The sequence below is a fragment of the Amblyomma americanum genome, chromosome 3 (assembly GCF_052857255.1).
Source record: "Amblyomma americanum isolate KBUSLIRL-KWMA chromosome 3, ASM5285725v1, whole genome shotgun sequence".
In the NCBI taxonomy this organism is placed as follows: Eukaryota; Metazoa; Arthropoda; class Arachnida; order Ixodida; family Ixodidae; genus Amblyomma; species Amblyomma americanum.
This window is the reverse complement of record NC_135499.1, coordinates 217516078-217533315: the sequence shown is the minus strand read 5'-3', so window position 1 is coordinate 217533315 and position 17238 is coordinate 217516078. Positions and strand designations below refer to the sequence as shown.

The 17238-nt window shown below is 42.2% G+C and overlaps 1 protein-coding gene across 1 annotated transcript; it reads right to left on the bottom strand.

Moving 5' to 3' along the window:
* Positions 1–37: 37 nt before the first annotated feature.
* LOC144126069 (uncharacterized) lies at positions 38–17233 on the bottom strand. The gene is made up of 18 exons (XM_077659977.1): positions 17086–17233; positions 16329–16473; positions 15323–16193; positions 14064–14142; positions 13857–13996; positions 12927–13176; positions 12453–12588; positions 10415–10536; positions 9322–9439; positions 7376–7675; positions 5726–5907; positions 4071–4125; positions 3959–4011; positions 3779–3900; positions 3139–3284; positions 2435–2670; positions 1227–1315; positions 38–401 (listed from the first exon to the last, which is right to left on the bottom strand). The coding sequence occupies exons 1-18, from the start codon at positions 17142–17144 to the stop codon at positions 178–180; spliced, it is 3327 nt and encodes a 1108-aa protein (XP_077516103.1). The 5' UTR covers positions 17145–17233; the 3' UTR covers positions 38–177.
* Between the last annotated feature and the right edge of the window lie 5 nt (positions 17234–17238).

Below are 17238 nucleotides of genomic sequence, written 5' to 3'. Positions count from 1 at the left end.
CAGCCTTACAGCCACGAAGCATTGGGGAGCTGCCTGTTCATGGGCCGAGTGGAGGTGTAAGGATTGAGGCCATGAGGAATTTTTGAAGCAAACTAATTAGGAAGGGCAACAGTGATAACACTGTAACAGTCTCCGTTGATATTTTTATGCATCAGAAGTGCTAGCAAAAATCTTGTTTTAAGGTGACTGAGTCCTACTGGAGTTTTGCACAACCTGTAGACAGTCGGTGTACGTCTCTAGAGGGTTGAACTTTGGCTCTTTTGTCTTCCTGCTGCAGTTGAGGTTAAGAAGGTGCTGAGAAGGTAATGGAGCTTGGTCTGCTGGTGGGATGGCCAGTGTGTGTCGTATCCATGCCTCATTACAACAAAGCACAGTGTGCAGGTAGCTGATGTTGTCTTGCCCTGCAATGGACAGAATATTGCCAATTTCGTTCTTCAGCCAGTGGTGAGGCTGGCACAGTGTTAAAGACATTAAGTAGTACGACAGATTCACTGTGATGTTTCTAAAGGACTTCGTTGTGCAAGCATGTGCAGGTTACACTAGCTGCAAATGAAGCCATTCAGTGATTCTCCCATACAAGTCTAGTGAACATGTGCACTTCGGTTATCATAAAAACTTCAGACCTGTAAAAAATTGTCAGTCCTGTTTACCTAAAATTTTGGGGCTAATTTATGCCCCACCTTATATGGAAGTTGAAAAAAATACATACAGATATACTTGCACTTGAACAAGACTGGATTTACTCTCATCTATTTTTATATAACTTGGAAAAGATCTAAATATATGGCCTTTAAATCAGATTACTTAGCAAATGTAAGGGCTCCAAGGCCAAGGCACCCATGGCCATTGGGGAAGCTTGCGTGTCTTGAGGCTTTTAAACAAGCTTGACAGTGGTAGTGAAATTTTTCTTTGCTATATTTAATCCCAAAGCTGGTAAACTAGCAATCATTTTGTCATCCGTACTCACTCTGTTCTTTAGTGTAGTAACCTGGGAACTTTCGGAAGATGTTAACATGGGTATCATTCTCTTAGTTTCAGTTTCTAAATGTAAACCCTTCGTGACAAGCTCCAGCATCTGAACACCAGTGGCATGTTTTTGCCAAATGCTTTGCCATTTGCAATGTGTTGTGAATGGAAACAGTAAATAATATAAGGTACAATGCATGCTCACTGATGGTCATTTTTTTCTCAAGAAATAAAAAATCTGCGGCATATTTGTGCCATACCTTGTGGTGTTCTGAGCAGTTGCTCTGCAACCAACCCAAGAGTGATATCCTCTGCTGCCTGAGAGATGCCTTCTTCCCAAGGGGCATCCCTAATGGTTGGAAAAAATGTATAGCTCTAAGATGAGATTGGGCTTAAGTTATGCTGACATCAGGCATGGACCAAAGCAGCCAAGAAAAAATTGTTCACTGTTAACAAGAGAGGATGTGAAGGGGGTAGATGAGGCACACCAGTTAATTTGCAATAATCAAACAAGTGTTACAACAGCATCTTCGTTCAGAGCCCACAGACTCTATACTCCGCAACAACTTTTCTTGGCAATGGAGCCAAGGTTACAGAGCCAAAACACACTTTGTCTTCCTATGCAGCAAATATAGGTTCTGATTACAGTTATTAATTTCCTTTTAAAACATAGTACATTGGTAAAACTATTTATTTAAGGCATATATCGAGCATAAATGTGCACTTTCAAAGTTACAGGGTCACAGAAAAAATAGTATCTTTGATTACAGCGAATTTTTTGGGTATGTCCAGTTCCAAGAAGCTTCCATAGATGGCGTCAGCCGCTCCAGCGATGGAGCGGAAAACCATGCAGCAAGCAGCGTGCGAGGTGGCCGTCCTGCAGCCGAACTATTGGCGGAGTGGCATAGTTAGAGAGGTTCCACCAATGTACCTTATTTCCTTTCATTGCCAAGAAAAGCTGTCACTTAGTATACTTAGTGCTCACCTGCAGTAAACTGTAGGTTTTGTAATGGCTGTGAAATCAAGACATTTTACCGTTTCAAATGCATGAAAGCTAACATGAACTCACACATGTACAGGGTGTGTCTGAAAAAATTTTCAAGGCCACAGGGTCTGCTTTTCAGGAGTATATTCTGGCGCTTAAAATAACTATGAAGCTACCAGGATTCTTAGAGTTGAAAATGATACTTCTCCTATGCCTTGCAAAGATTTTGAGGTTTGGGGGCACCACAATTAAATGTCCCACTACACAGCTCAAAAGCGGATCTTGTGACCTGGAAACTTTTGACACACTCTGTACATCTACCAAAGGTCTTTGTGTATGTTTCTGACCAGTTTTTTTTTTTTTTAACTAACAAGAGCTAGACATCTTGCACAGGTACTCTTCCCACTTGCCTTATTGCCACAGTGCTGTTTCGCTGAGTGAGTGAAGCTTGCCCACTTTTAGTCTTGCTTGTACAGTACTTACATCTCTGCATTGAGCAGCCCAGCAAGGAGGTCCAAGCAGTTGACAGCTCTTTGGTCGCACTCGAGTCTTGCAGGCGGCTCATCTCTTGACTGCTGTGTTTGCAGCAGCGCATGCGCCACTATCTCATCAGCAATGCGTGCACACTCCAGGTTTGTCCTTGAGTCTAGCCGTGAGCCAAACAGCTCATCCAGCTGCTGTGGGCACTTAAGAATGTCATGCAGAGTTGACACCAGTACCTGCACATGAAGGGTGTGGGTCAGGTTTTCCTGTTTCTGTGCCTAGGAAGCAGATTGTGCATGCATTTTTATTCACATGCAGCAATAACCGCACAGAATGGAAGAGAACTGTGGCTAAAAAATACGTCAACTTTGATGGAGAGTCCACAGGATCTTATTGAAAGATTCCATTTGAGAGGGCCAGCGGGAACGTTCGGTCGAGGGAGACACATAAACATTAAGTGTCTCCCTCATCCCAACGTTGACACTGGCCCCCTCAACCAGCCCGGAAGAATGCCATTCTATTGAATGATTTTTGAGATTTGGCTAACATTTCTCTAAAAGAACTTTTCACATGTATGTAAGTGCATCGGTGCTGCCACATAACAAGACTGTGCTTTTTTTTAGGTTCCAACAATTTTTTTTTAAACTGAAGTTCATGGAAAAGTGCATGACTAGCATCATGCTGCACTTCTTCCTCTCCTGTACCTGTAGACCAGCCGAGTTTTTTGTTGGCAGCACTCCCACTTTGGCCACACCTGCACCTAGCCTTGTCAGGCATGCCAGCAGTGGTGCTGGGAATGTAGGCACCACTGCCATGGTGCATGACAGCAGCTCCACCAGCAGGCTGTGCCCTGCACCAAAATTTTTGGCACCAAGCTGAAGGTGAAAACAGATGTGACCTTTGCCTGGAACCTTTGCTTGTCCACAGGTACTGTTTCTCAAAACACCCTCACCTGATTTGACAAAAGGCACTAGCACAAGGAACGTGTCACCCTCAGGTATCAAGCCCACAAAACAAGCACCTGTGTCCTAAAATGGTCACGTGTTCTGAAGTGATTGTCACTTTGTGCCAGTGTCTTTCTTCAGGTCATAAACCAACTAGTGAAAAGGTGAAAAGTTAGCAGTACATGACAACTGTAAACCTAATGTCCTGCCCAGTGCTAGTCGTATGATGCTTGGCGTCATAGGAACATTGCACAGCTCATTATCTTGGGCCTTGTTTATGAACAGTTAACACATTCTCCAACTTGCACTGCATGAAATGCATGCTTCTGCACACCAAAAACCATTTATTAATGTGATCTAACTTCCACTTTGTTTTGTGCTCACTGCTATTCGACCTTACCTTGTAGATTGTTTGATGCAGTCTTAGAGTGCTGCTCAAGCTCATCCCACATCTGATGCAACCAGGAGCAGCTCTTTTCACATGCACTTCTGAAGATGGGTGTTGTAAGGCTTACGACAACACTGGAAAGGGAAGTTTTGGATGATTTTCAAGGTTTGCTTTCTAAAGCACCATTCATACCTTTTCAGACAAGGCAGCAATAGATTTTGCAGGCACTGATACCACCAGGCCCTCTGAAACAAAGGAATCACTCTGGAGAATGTAGTTGAAAATGCAAATGTGGGCACCTTACCTCTGATTTAGGCTTTACAAGTGAGTTGGATTCGAATTCCCGCCACCCATCTGACCTGTTTGGATTGAAGGCTCCTTTAAATACTTAAAGCTCAGCCGCAGTAGGAACAAAGTCCATCACTTGTGTTTAAAACAGAGAAGCACTGGCTAAAATGAAATGCAAAACAGCGCACACAAACATAGAACAAACATCAAAACGTAGACAAATGCCAACACATTTGCCACAAAATTCGTAACCACTCCAAGGGCATTTTGAGCTACTAAAGTCGTTTGTGTGAACAGACAACACAGGCCGCAGTGAGAAATAACGTTGCACCCTGCCTTTTCTGAACTGCTTTTACCTTCATTGCTTTGTTAAGCTTTTCATCTTATTTTATGAAGAAATACGTATTGATCATCGACTTCAGTTCCTCAAAAAACTTGCTGGTTGCTGAGAAAACAGAAAACTAAGATTCCAAAAAACAGTGGCATTTGCTACAGTGCCAAAGCCAGACTTAAAACATGTAATTAGTGTTTTACATAGCAATGGCTTGTAAGATATGCTTACATACTGCGAGTGTAGAATTTTATAATAGTGATGCATTAGGACAAACCGCTGTTCATCATCACATTAGGCCTTCTACATTAAAAGCTGTGAAAAGTGCTCAAAATCATAAGAGCAGCAGTATTAAAATTTTATGGTTTCTTCTATTTTTCATGAAAAATGAAATGTTAGATTTTTTTTGCAATTTCTTGAAGTCGAATAAGATGGTCTTCCACAGACAGTCCACATGAGTTCATTATAGTTTCAGCTTTGCAAGCATTTCTGTGGTCTTTTTTTGTTGCAATTCATGAAAAAGACAAAATGTGAGAAGTTCTTGCTTGGTAAAATATGTAACAAGAATTAATTACAGGTGTACTTAGTTCAGGTGCACTTGTTAATCCAGCTGACTTCATAATTGCTGTTCAGTATGGAATGGAGGATTTCTTCCGAAAAGACAATTTCAACGCGCACATGCATTCTGTAATGTAAACAAAAAATGCTTTCACATGAATTTGCATAGACGAGGAGGAGGAGGATGTATATAAAACTTGAATTTTAATAGTTTACTCTTAGGATGGCCAGATAAAGTGGCCAGGACACGTACTACACGTGTAAATACTGATTTCTGCAGACCATTTTATCCAGGATGCTGTTATGTTGTTTTCTGCTTCTGCCAGACAGGAGTACGGGCTCCTTCTTACCTGATGAAAAGATATCTAAGCGTAGCTGCTCAAAGAGAAAGAGTTGTAGAAGGTGGTTTCATTGTGTGGGTCTATTCATCATGGACCAGACTCTAACCTTAAGCTGCATTAGTCATTAATCAGGCTAGCAGCATTGCGTGGGGTTCGATAGCCTCCTGTGGCAAAAATGTTTCTATCCAAAAGAAGCACTGCTTGCTTACTTTTCAGGTTTGGTGGTATTATGGGGGTTTAACGTCCCAAAGCGACTCAGGCTATGAGAGACGCCGTAGTGAAGGTCTCCGGAAATTTCGACCACCTGGGGTTCTTTAACGTGCACTGACATCGCACAGTACACAGGCCTCTAGAATTTCGCCTCCATCGAAATTCGACCACCGTGGCTGGGATCGAACCCACGCCATAACCACTCGGCCACCGCGGTGGCTGCTTGCTTACTTTTCAATAACGCTGTGCAGTACACTGCTGAGTTCGCCTTCCTGTCCATCACACAGCACAAGCACATTGAAGACAGCATCTAGGAAGTGCTGGGCTTTGTCCCCACTGTCGCCAGCCCTGGCCTGACTGGCCACTTGAGAGGCCAGCAGCACTGACAGTGTGCCCTCTGCTGCTGTCAGGCACTGCAAGGCACATAGCAAGAGCTGTTTTTCGGTGCTGCCATCATGCCATGAAGTCTATGCTTAGCTGACTGCTGATCGATGTAAAATGCAGTGCATACTTTTAAATCTCAAGAGGACTTCCTAGGTTTTCAGCTCTTCCAATCAGAGTCTTTTGAACTGCAACTAATCTATGCTTCGCATTTATACACGTGCCTCGACCAGCATCTCACTTTTTGCCTTTCTCGGTTAAGTTAAGTTCATAAATGGCAGTCACCTATTGACATTTTACAGTGTGCATTATTATGTTACAAACAGAAAAAGCATCACAAAACTGGAATTTACCGCAACATTTTATTTCCGAAGTGGTTGAACTGTCATAAAATTTTGTGCCACAGTTAGTGAACCTCTTCTGCACTTAGTGATGATTCATCCAACTGCATCTAATAAGTTATTGCAAAGGCTTACTGGTACTCAGTAGTTCACTTTAGCCATTGCTTTTCTAGTACTCACAATCAGGCACTTGTGAATTAGCACTTGCAAAGGGAAGGCTGTCTATGTGTACTCTCATGTTTACCATTTTCTAGTCATTAAAGTGTCATCAGCCAAGAATAATCATATTGCACTTCTAAGAACACTATACTGATATACAGTTTATGCCAGCAGCTGCTGCTGATCAAAATGAGTCACCTAATGTGATGTTTATTGGTAAATGATTTTGCAAGTATATGTGCTTCATATACTTCATATAGCTTTCCAAATAGCTCTCTAGAGATCACTGTAGATGACTTTGCAAGTATTTGTGCTTACAGAAATTTTTAAACAGCCTTCTGGAGACCACTAGCCCATACAACACCAAGCTAAAGCGTTAAAGGCTCTTGTCGCAGCTTCTGCGTACATACATAGGGGTATACAAAAGTTTAAATATCCTTTTTTTCTGTTTGTATCAATTTCCTATTGTGGAAGCATCTTCCAGTAATCGTATCTACACATTCCAGCGTTTGTGAATGTTACCTCGAATCCTGATTGTTGCAGGAAGGGAAGGCATGGTAAATGTGGAACCTATCCACAAGTAATGCATGCCATTCACTTCATGGACAAGCCAGTGTCGCTTGATGAGGCATTAGATATTAACCCAGTCAAAGCTGCTTTTTACTCTGCCTTTTTTAGTTATTCTTGTTGACTTCAGCTAGTTTCTGTGGTGGAAGAAAGCTGCCACAGCAGAGACGAAGTCAGGATGGCAACAGTTTGGTAAAGTGATGATATATGGTTATAAACTGCAAAAAAAAACCTGCCACCTGAAGATTTTTGTTGACACTGATGACTGAGTGCACACCGAAATGATTAAAAAAAATTGTGAAATACTTTGGCAGCACTGAATGAACTTTTTGACCATGCCATGTAGATTTTTGTAGAGAATGACCCTTGTCTAGAGGTGTTTTGAAGGGTATGTATAACAACGGTTCAAAAGTCAACTGGGTGCAGGCCTTACCTGTAGGAGAAGCAGTGGTGGTGGTTGGTCAGCTACCAGACACAGAGCCAGCGGAAGCCAGACGCGCGTGTTGGTTGGAAGCTGGGCCCAGGGGGGACCCGGGAACTGGGAGGGCTGCAACAGGCACAGCCATGGTGCCTGCTGGTATGGCTGCTGCTGATGTGTTTGCGGTTGCTCATGCTGGTTATGGTGCTGCTCTTGCTCATTTTCTGAGACGAAGCCTTTATTGGATACCAAGGTGAGCAAGGCATTGCAATGACAGTGGACTTCAGCTATGGACCCCTTTATGGCTGGGCTCACCTGAGAGGTTGCACATTTGTAACAGCATGAAATGAAAATTGCACTGGTGTCAGTTACGTGTTTGCTAAAGGACATTGGCAAGGCGGTATCGATGGCGAATGATAGTTATTTTTACTTTTGTAGAAGTCACAGATATGTAACAGTGTAACAAGTTACAGATATGTAGCAGTGCTGAAGAATATAAACCGTGTGGTAAAGGTAGATAAATTTGTTCCCAAATTTGTTCCCAAACATTCAGAACGTGGCACATGATGAAAAGACAGTACAGAAGAAAGGACAAGCTGCAAAGCTGCAGCAGTCTAATGTTAGGAATGAAAGAAGCATGCATATCTAGTTTCGTGTATTGCACTGTTCGACACCTGCAGAACATTGATGTTGAAGAAAAACTATTGCTCAAAACAGCGGAAATTTTGTTTAGAACCCAAATTTCATGTTAAGGTGCACGCTCTTGAAGTTTCGTTGGAAGCAGGAAGTTGCAAGAAGCACTAAATAATGTGTACACAACCTTGAAATATGGAATTTCATTGAGCTTTTAACTATATGCTCTGATTATACCAAAAGGGGTCATCCAGAAGGTGGCTTTCTACACAGTGCCACTTTCCTCAACATAAAATTGTTGTGAAATGATAAATGAGGAGGTAACAGCTAAGATACATAGTTGTCAGTGTTTGCACTGTCCTGTTTAGTGTGTTTCTCAGTTTTTGTATTTGAGGGAGAAGAATGAGCAATGAAATCAGTATTTGACATCATTGCACCCTGAAGAGTGCTAAAGAAAAATAATTGTCAAAAGACAAAATGGTTTTTCCTTCCCATTTATGGTGGTTGACATTCATAGCTTGTATCATATCTTGGTGCACTTGATGAAGTTGCCTCAGTCATGAATACTATGCAAGCCTACAGGGTGCTCAAACAAAAAGGAGCATTCGAAGGCCTTTGATTGAGAACTGTGCTCAGAAGTGAACGACGTTTTTTTGGTACAACAACAATGCTCTTTTGCAATTTCGGGTAGACACAATGCCTTCATATGGAATTGCTGCTCATAAAATGAATTGAAGTAAAAAGAACAAAATTTGACAAAGCTTCGCCCAGATAGGCTCTATTTCATGTTTAACTCTGTATCAATTAACAGTGAGTGCATTCCAATCAACTGTTGGCCGCTGTTTTTTTTTTTTCTTTTTTCATCTTAGTTTCAAGCTTCACTAGTTTACTAGCCAAGCAAACAAACCAAAAAAACCAAGCAAAGAAAATACCAAAGATACCTTAAATCAGAGTTTGCAAAAATGTAAGGAGCTTTTACCCTCAGGAACCCAAATGGCTCTTGCCAAAGCTACAAGAGCTTGCTGCTGTTTTGTTCAAAGAAGTCAGTTTTGGTCCCTTCACTCTGATTACAAACAGCAAGAGTGAGAGTTGGCCTGTACCATAAGCGAAAACCTGATTACCTGATTGATATTTTTATATCAAATATTTATAACCTTTCTAATCACAATGCCTCATAGTCATTGTGATTGTTACAGTTTAGTCATGAGTTAGCTGTACCCGCATATCGTGAATGAAGTAAACATTGACGTTGTGCTCATCTTTAACTTGTGCTTAGCAATAACGGCTGCAAGCAACTTCATGCACATTTTTTAAGGGAGTGGACTCACAGGCAGTCCGAGAACCTCTTGAGTGTTGTTGCAAATGAGGAAAAGTGCATCGTATACTCTGCGTAGAACGAGTCTCAATTCGGGTTCTTGGGAGACCATTTTCACAGATGTGGCCTGCCTGCAGCAAAGGGGCACATAAAAGCCAGGAAGCACTGCGTATGCTCTGACTGTCTAGATAAAACTTTTCACTGTGCATCTTCAGAATGGGTTCTTGACTGACAGGAAAAATGAACTGTTTTTAATGAATCTAGCTAATACTACTCTAATGCAAAAGGAGCTCATAGTAAAAGTGATCTCCTTATATCATAAATGCACAACTGGCCTCTTTTGAGTCTCTATGCAATGCTTTTTCAAGACATGTTAACCGATTCTTGTGACAAATAATTACACACTGATTACACCTGTACTCATGTTGTTTCCTGTGCTGCACCCCCTTTGTGTTATAAATTAGGCAGATGTAGTAAGTGATAAAATACCGGGGCGAAGCAAAAATTAACCCTAAAACGGTGATTAAAAACCAAAAATTACAGGCACATTTCTACTCTGGATGTGTTATTCCTTGATGCCAAGTTCAGCATTTTATCGCAGTCCATCAGGATTACATATAAAATGATATCACCAGAGCATGCACCAGTGTGTAGCGAGAGAGAAGCAGTGTGTGGCTAGTCATTTTTTGACACAATATTATGTAGAACCAATAAATAGTCACTGACAAAAGAAGGAACAGTATGGGGGTGCCTGTTTGCCTCTTCAACAGGTTCCGGAGCTGTACAGAAAGTTTAGGAATGGAATCGCAACATTGGCTCATGAAGTTTAGCATTTGTGCATACAGGATCAAACTGAATAAATTTTTTCTTCTAGAATTCAGGCATTGTTGAAGTGCTGGAGTACCACTGGTGTTGGGCATGCTTGGGACTATGCTGAAAAATGATCAGATTCTTTTTTTTTTGTAGCGCATGCTTTGCAAATAGAAAATCATTAAGGTTATGTTTTGACTGCCTCTTGTAAACAAATTAAGAGTAAATGTGTACTGTTTACACTTTGACTTGAGTTTTGGTGCACACATGCCAATAGGCTTTCTCTTCCTACTTACCTCAGCATTTCACTGAGCAGCAGCCTCAACAAGGAGCCACGCTGAGTGTGGCCTACCTGATGTTTCAGGTCGTTGCAGAGAGCTTTCATGTACAGGCTCCAGGCACAAGCCCTCTTGAAGTCCTGTCAGTAAGATGATAAGTAATGAATGGAAACCCTGCTGTGCACAAAGTTTTATTATGCGCTCTTCTGGTGCACCTGATGTAAATAGTAAATGCATGCAAATGCAGAAGTTTTATGAGGAAAGGAAAAGTGCAGTAATTGTCCCACTCTCGGTGGAAAACTGAACTGTGCTGTGAGAAAAGGAGGCAGAGAGGAAGAAGCACAACAGAGGAGAGCTCCATTATAATTTCAACCACCCGGGGTGCTTTAACACAACTGATGTCACACAGCAGACACACTGGTATTTTTGCATTTTGCGTCCATCAAAATGTGGCTGCCGTGAACAGGACCTCATCCTGCAACGTCGAACTCAGCAGCCGGATATCATAACCACTGAGCCATTACAGTGAGTTGAGTAATTAACAAAAATTCCTGTGCACGCCTTGTCTACACATACGTGCTGAAGTGAAAACATTAGCAAGCTTTATTTATGCTCTGTGCAAGCTTAATATACCATTTGATGATACTCTTTTGTTCTTTGAAATTCTTTGCACTAGGTGTCCCACACTGTATGTTGTTACAAGAATTAAACTGAGGTACTGTAGTTAGCAGGCAGCTAGTGCAAGCAGGGATATTTCTTGCTACCTAATTAGCCAAACCAATGGGTCTATGAAACAGCCAACGAAGCATGCAAAATGTTAAAAAAGAATGTTTGGTTTAAGGGGGTTTAATGTCCAAAAGCGACTCAGGCTTTGAGGGACACCATAGTGAAGGGCTCCAAAAATTTCGACCACCAGGGGTTATTTAATGTGCACTGACACCGCACAGTACATGGGCCTCTAGAATTTCGCCTCCATCGAAATTCGACCGCCGCGGCCGGAATCGTCAGCAGCAGGTCAGCAGCCAAGCGCCATAACTACAGAGCCACAGCGGCGGCTTTAAAGAAGATTGTGTGAGTGCTCCTATGATGATAGTACCTATGGCTGAACCAGCTTGCATGCACAATGGCAATCGTCAGCAAGCAAATCCAATCATGCATAGATCATTCCAAAAGATTTAATGCGAATGTCACCAACTTTGATCATAGCGAAAAAAAAATCTCATAATAAAGCTTCTGTTAACGAAAACTGCATCATGAAAAGCTTCTTTTGGTGCTCTACAACTTTATCGTTTGAGCTTATAAACACTCAGTGGTCCAGAAACAAAAACAGCTAATCACTTTGGTTATTACGACATAAACCTACTTGTGCTATGTTAGGGAACCGTCAGTAGTGCTGTTTTGCTTCCATGCTAGCAGCTTCGACCTTTCTAGTTTTGAGCTTTGCCTCTGTTTTCAAGAAACAGTCCACTGAGAACCACGAAGACCTGCAGACTGGGCTGGCTTCTCCACCTTTCATTTTTTTTTGTATGTGCGTGTGATTATCATAATTGCCTTGTGGCCCTCGTTCAAAATTTGTTTGTGTTCCGCAAAATAGAAATGCTCATTTGTTTGCTTTGTTAATGAGTAACCTCCACAATTCCTTCACAGGCTGTGGCAATGATTGGCTTTGCATACTCATGTATTCCTCTGTTTAAGATAAAATGCAGAAAATCAGTACTCTACAAATAAATACGAACTGCTTGTGTGCAGTGCAAGTAGTGTAAATACACATCCCAAGGCCAGGCCTCTAGACTGCCACCAGATGTGCACCACTGATTCAATGTGCACTTGTTCCTACAAGTGCTGGTGCTTTCCTGAACAAGAATTGGCAGTATTAAAATCTTCTAAACAGCCACTCTCAACTTACTACCAATGCTATATACTCTAGTTATTCACAAGCAACCATGTAAAGTTCTGCATGAAGTTGCACACACATTAAGTAATGGAAAAACAACAAACAGCTGCCTTCACTCTGGTCATATCCTGTTGTATTGAGAGCAGTGATGCGGGCACTCACATGTGCATTGTTGGAGCTTGGGAGTATGCAGCCTGTCACCCACTTAAGGTGATGTAGGAAGATGAGTTTCTCAATCTGTTTCATTGTTGATGAAACTCTCTGGAGCAAGCCATAAAATGGTGCTGCTGCTTTGCTCCTGCAACAAAAGTTTTGCTTCTTGCTTTGCTTTGCACTCACTACAAAAAAATGAGCACACTAAAATCTTGAAGAGCACAGCAACCGCATATGAAGCTAACAAACCCCAGACAACCACAAAAAGAATGGCCAAAAAGAATGTAGTGAAGGCTCATAATATGCTACAGCCAGAGTGAACCTGAGCATCAATGTAGCCAGTGCAATGACATGGCACAGACCGGGCTTGCGTCCTTGACGCTATCATTAATGTTTGTGGCATTTAACAGTGGACAGAGCCATCATTGAAGAAGGATAATGCACTGGCTCTCCAAGGGCTATTGTAAGTATGGTGGCACTTACTCGTTTTTCTCTGAAAGTGCTGCAGTGAAACTGAGCAAAGAATTGCTCAGGTAACAGCCAGTGTTCAGAGCGACATAGAGGCTTTTCGGCAGGTGGTCCCTTCGTCTCAGGTCAGTTTCTAGGATGTCCACTTCATGGCCCAGGGCAACATGAACGGCGTGGATGAAGGAGGAACGGAAGGGTCCTAGCACACCTTGGCAGGCACTTGCGGCTGGTTCATAAACAGCCAGGTGGCGAACAGCTTGGAATGCTGCACACATACATGGCATGGGATTTGTTGTAACTGGCTAGCCATTAACTCAGCTAAGAAGTTAATAAAATGTTGTTAACAAACCTACAAGGTTATCGCATCGACACGAGTGAGGCACATAACACAGCAAAACACAAATGGGAAGTGCACAGCACCGATTGAAGTTTATTTCAACTGCCATGGTACAGGAGGCCCAATTAGCAGTTCCGAATTTTGGGCCTCCTACTGAATGTAAACCTGTAATCGCGTAATGTACTGCAAATACAAAATAATAGTGAAAAAAAATGCAGAGGGAAAACAAGTGAACACACGTGTTTGAAATAATTGGAAGACATTGCAAATTGACTGTTCTATCAAGGATTGTGTAAATATGCAGCTTTGAGGGGATACATATATACCTCTGTACTTCTTGCACTGTGTTTTTACTGTTATTCTCTGAACAAACTTCTTTCTGATGAAATCTTGGTAAATAAACTTGTTTTTTCTCCTGTTTATAATGTGCTCTTGTATTGAGATTGTATTTTCTGTCTCATACTCTTTACATAAGTTAATGTAAAATGCAGTTACACATTAGTCAGTGGGGAGCGGCATTGCAGAGAGCCTTGTGTTGACAGCAAGCCAAAGTGCATGTGCAGATGAGAGGGTTTGGGGCTGTGTACAGATAACTAGAATGTGCTTACCACTGGCGCTGACTTGCACTTCAATGCCATCTAATTCAACAGGCATGGTGTCTGTTTGATGGAGTGGCCACTTTATCTGGATAAGGTCCTGGATACTCTGCTGTAGCATCGTGAGTATACCGTTGGAGGCCAACAGCTGCCTGCAACAATATAGCTTAGACTGTATTTATCACACACAAATAGGCTGCTGGGAAAAGATTTACTCACCGCCAGTCCCAAGCGCAAGGCTCGTCCCATGTTGCCATGCCATCTTCTGATGGCTGCTGGGGGCTTTTGGACAGCACAGCTAACAGTGAAAAGTTGGCCAATGTTACTTAACACCACTTCTGTGCAAGAGCTACTAAAGTGAAATTGGACAAATAAACTGAGATGATGATGATGATGAAATTGCAGTTGAGAAACTAACAGGCTAATTTTGGCACATACAAATGTACAATGCTATTTCAGAGTGCACCCGCTTCTATGTATTTACTTGTGTTTTGCCGCTGCTTTTGCTTGCATGTTGGCAGACGTTGTTACTATTCATTTCGGCGGACTCCCAAACCGCGCCGTAAGGGAAGGGAGGAAGGTAGGAGTGAAAGAGGAAGGAGAGAAAGAGGTGCCGTAATTTAGGCCTCTGGAATAATTTCGACCACCCGGGAATATTTAACATGCACTGACATCTCACAGCACACAGACGCCTTTACGTTTCGCCTCCATCGAAACGCGGCTGCCGCAGTCGGGTTTTAACCCAGGGACTCCGGCTCAGTAGCCGAGCGCCCTAACCACTGAGCCGCCACAGCGGGCTCACTTTTCAAAACCATTTCATTAAAAAAATCCAGAGGGAGCAACTGGAAGTGAAATGCAAAAACTCTAATGTTCTGTGCTATGCCAAGAACCACAGGTGGTCAAAAATAATCCAGACTCCACCTCTACAGCGTACTTCGTAACCAATGTGTGCAGCCTCAAGAAATTAAACCCCACAAACTAAACCAACCATAATTGAACTGCACGACATATTATGCTATGTGAACACAGGAACCCTATCATCGCTCTCTGCTCCACTTCATTTGACAAACCTCTTGCAATACTTCTTTTCTCTTATGCACTCATGCAATACTCAACATATAAAAAATATAAATTGTGCCATTAGGAGCTAATGAAGTGCACTATTTTTTTCTGTTTGGTGAAAAAAATTTCTGTTTGTTTTTTATTTTATCAAAATAATTATAATTTTGACTGTGAATTGCATATGCTATCGGGGACAAAAGTACCCAGATATCTAAGAAGGAAGCAAAGTGTATAGCTTTGTTGTAGGTTAGCGGGCCCAGGCCACCATTTTTGAGGTGAAAGTTGAACTCGGGTTCTCTAATATGTGCTAGTAAATTCGGGTGATGGATGGCACATATTGCACCTATATGCCCAGATCACCATTCGCATGTCTTGGAGGCGTTTTCCGATGGAACATGCACAACTTGATTACTTACCCCATGTTCTGTGGCTAATTCCACCAAGCTGCTGCTCAAACCATTTTAATTCAGCCATGAGGTTGACAACTGCTGCCACAATGTAGTGATCGTCCCAATCAGAATCGCCACTTTCTTTCTGTGAGCCCATGTTTGTATTGGAAGGTTCATGCTTCTGACTGTTTTCAGCACCTTTGTGTGCCCAGCAAGAATTTGGGTTCACAAGACAAGGTAATAAGCATGATTTGTCGGTGATTTCATGTCTTCTCTTCCAGTGGTTGCGCAGCTCTTGGAGGCATTGTGTGACCTGGCTGCGTACACTGGAAATATAGCAGTCACTCACATCGTGCCACGCTATTCCTAGTGAAGGTCGCATGGCTACGTCTTTTGCCAGGCTCTGGACACACCACTGTATGAGACAGCTGACACAACGTGGTGAAGAGGGAGGCTTGCAAGGGCAACTGGCACGTCGCAGTTGCTCTGAGCGAACGAACTGGTGAATGCGTTGCACCTGGCCAGGAATGAACAGAAGGTGCAGTATTTCAAAGTAGCTGTCCCAGTTGGTGTCGTGGATGAGACCTTGCTTTGGGTAAAGCACTTCCTTGTCACGGATGAGTTGGCGAGTTATGTAGGCTTGCATGTGGTAAGATATGCTACACCACAATGACTTGATGTCTTCACATGGGTTAAGATGGAGGTCTGGGGGGCTGTCCTTTGCATTATCTGCGCATGACTGCTGCTTTTTGCATGTACTGTCACACGCATCTTCTAGGCAGTCAGTACATATTCCACAGTCACAGGCTCCTTGGAATGGCAAAGAGTGCTGGGCCAGCTGCTTGAGGATGTTGAAAAGAGCTTCTACTGAGCCAGGCTGTTCGTGACAAAAATGAAGCTGAAAAAAAAAGTGCACTGGTAAAAATATGTTGCCTGTATTATACAACACTGACATCACAAATTTGCATGCATTATTGTTCATTGTAACAGCTTGAACACATCTGATTGATTGAAGGTGGAAACAGCCACATACCATCTTTTGGAGACATTCTTTGACTGCATTGTGATCGGTCAAATTGGTTTCCAAGCTGTAAAGGGAGCTTTTCCGGCGTTTGGATAAGTCCTTCTGGGTTCCATTCTTGAGGTACCTGTCAATTTCTTCGAGTGTTTCTTCAATTCTATATGACAGGTTAAAAATTTCAGTCACACTTGCTGCAAAACTTCCGTGTGAAACAGTTAATGAATTTTTGTGGCACACGTATTTGTGCCTCAGTTTTCACTGGTATAAGTGTTATGAGCTTACATTTAAGGTGTAAAGATTTCTGCGAGAATTCTTACGAACGAGGTTTACTGAGAGTTGGCAGCAGTAATTCCATTCGACGACTATATTTTACTTGAGCTGCATTATAGAATTTGGTAGAAGCTGACTATAAGAAACAAAACCAGCAATAGTTTTACAGCAGCATTACCAGTGATTAGATATTGTCGCGAAAAATTGCTTTTGTCCGAAACTTAGCTTTACGTTCAGTTATTTCATTTTCCCAACTTTCTTGTTCCTGGAAGGCTTGTTTTACATTAATTCAGCAGTGAATTAAGTTCTGAGCTGAGAGTACGTACCTACGATCTGAACCAAATATATTTAAAAACTTTGGCTGAACATAGCGGTAGCGACTGAGCGCAGCGTTTTTGCAGTCTTCACCGACAAGCTGTTTACATTATATTTAAATCTTGCTGTTCGCGGTAAAATAAAGCACGTCCTGTCATTTATCTGCGCTGAATAATCAACTTGCCTCTCGTCGATAGCTTTAATACGGCTGGAGTATACTTTGTCAAGAGCAGAGAGTGCCATATCGTATTTTCAGAGCTTCGCACTTTTCAATTGCTTGCCAAACCAGCTGTTCTCACCAACAAAAGTAGCGCGCTTGAACGTCTACTTCAGCGCC

What these genes read in the sequence shown, in the direction of transcription:
- LOC144126069 (XM_077659977.1), bottom strand. Translation starts at nt 17,144, where the DNA reads ATGGCACTCTCTGCTCTTGACAAAGTATACTCCAGCCGTATTAAAGCT. An exon ending in AAGAATGTCTCCAAAAGATG is followed by an intron (nt 16,194 to 16,328) that starts GTATGTGGCTGT and finishes TTTTTTTTTCAG; the next exon opens with CTTCATTTTTGTCACGAACA. An exon ending in CCTTGCGCTTGGGACTGGCG is followed by an intron (nt 13,997 to 14,063) that starts GTGAGTAAATCT and finishes ATATTGTTGCAG; the next exon opens with GCAGCTGTTGGCCTCCAACG.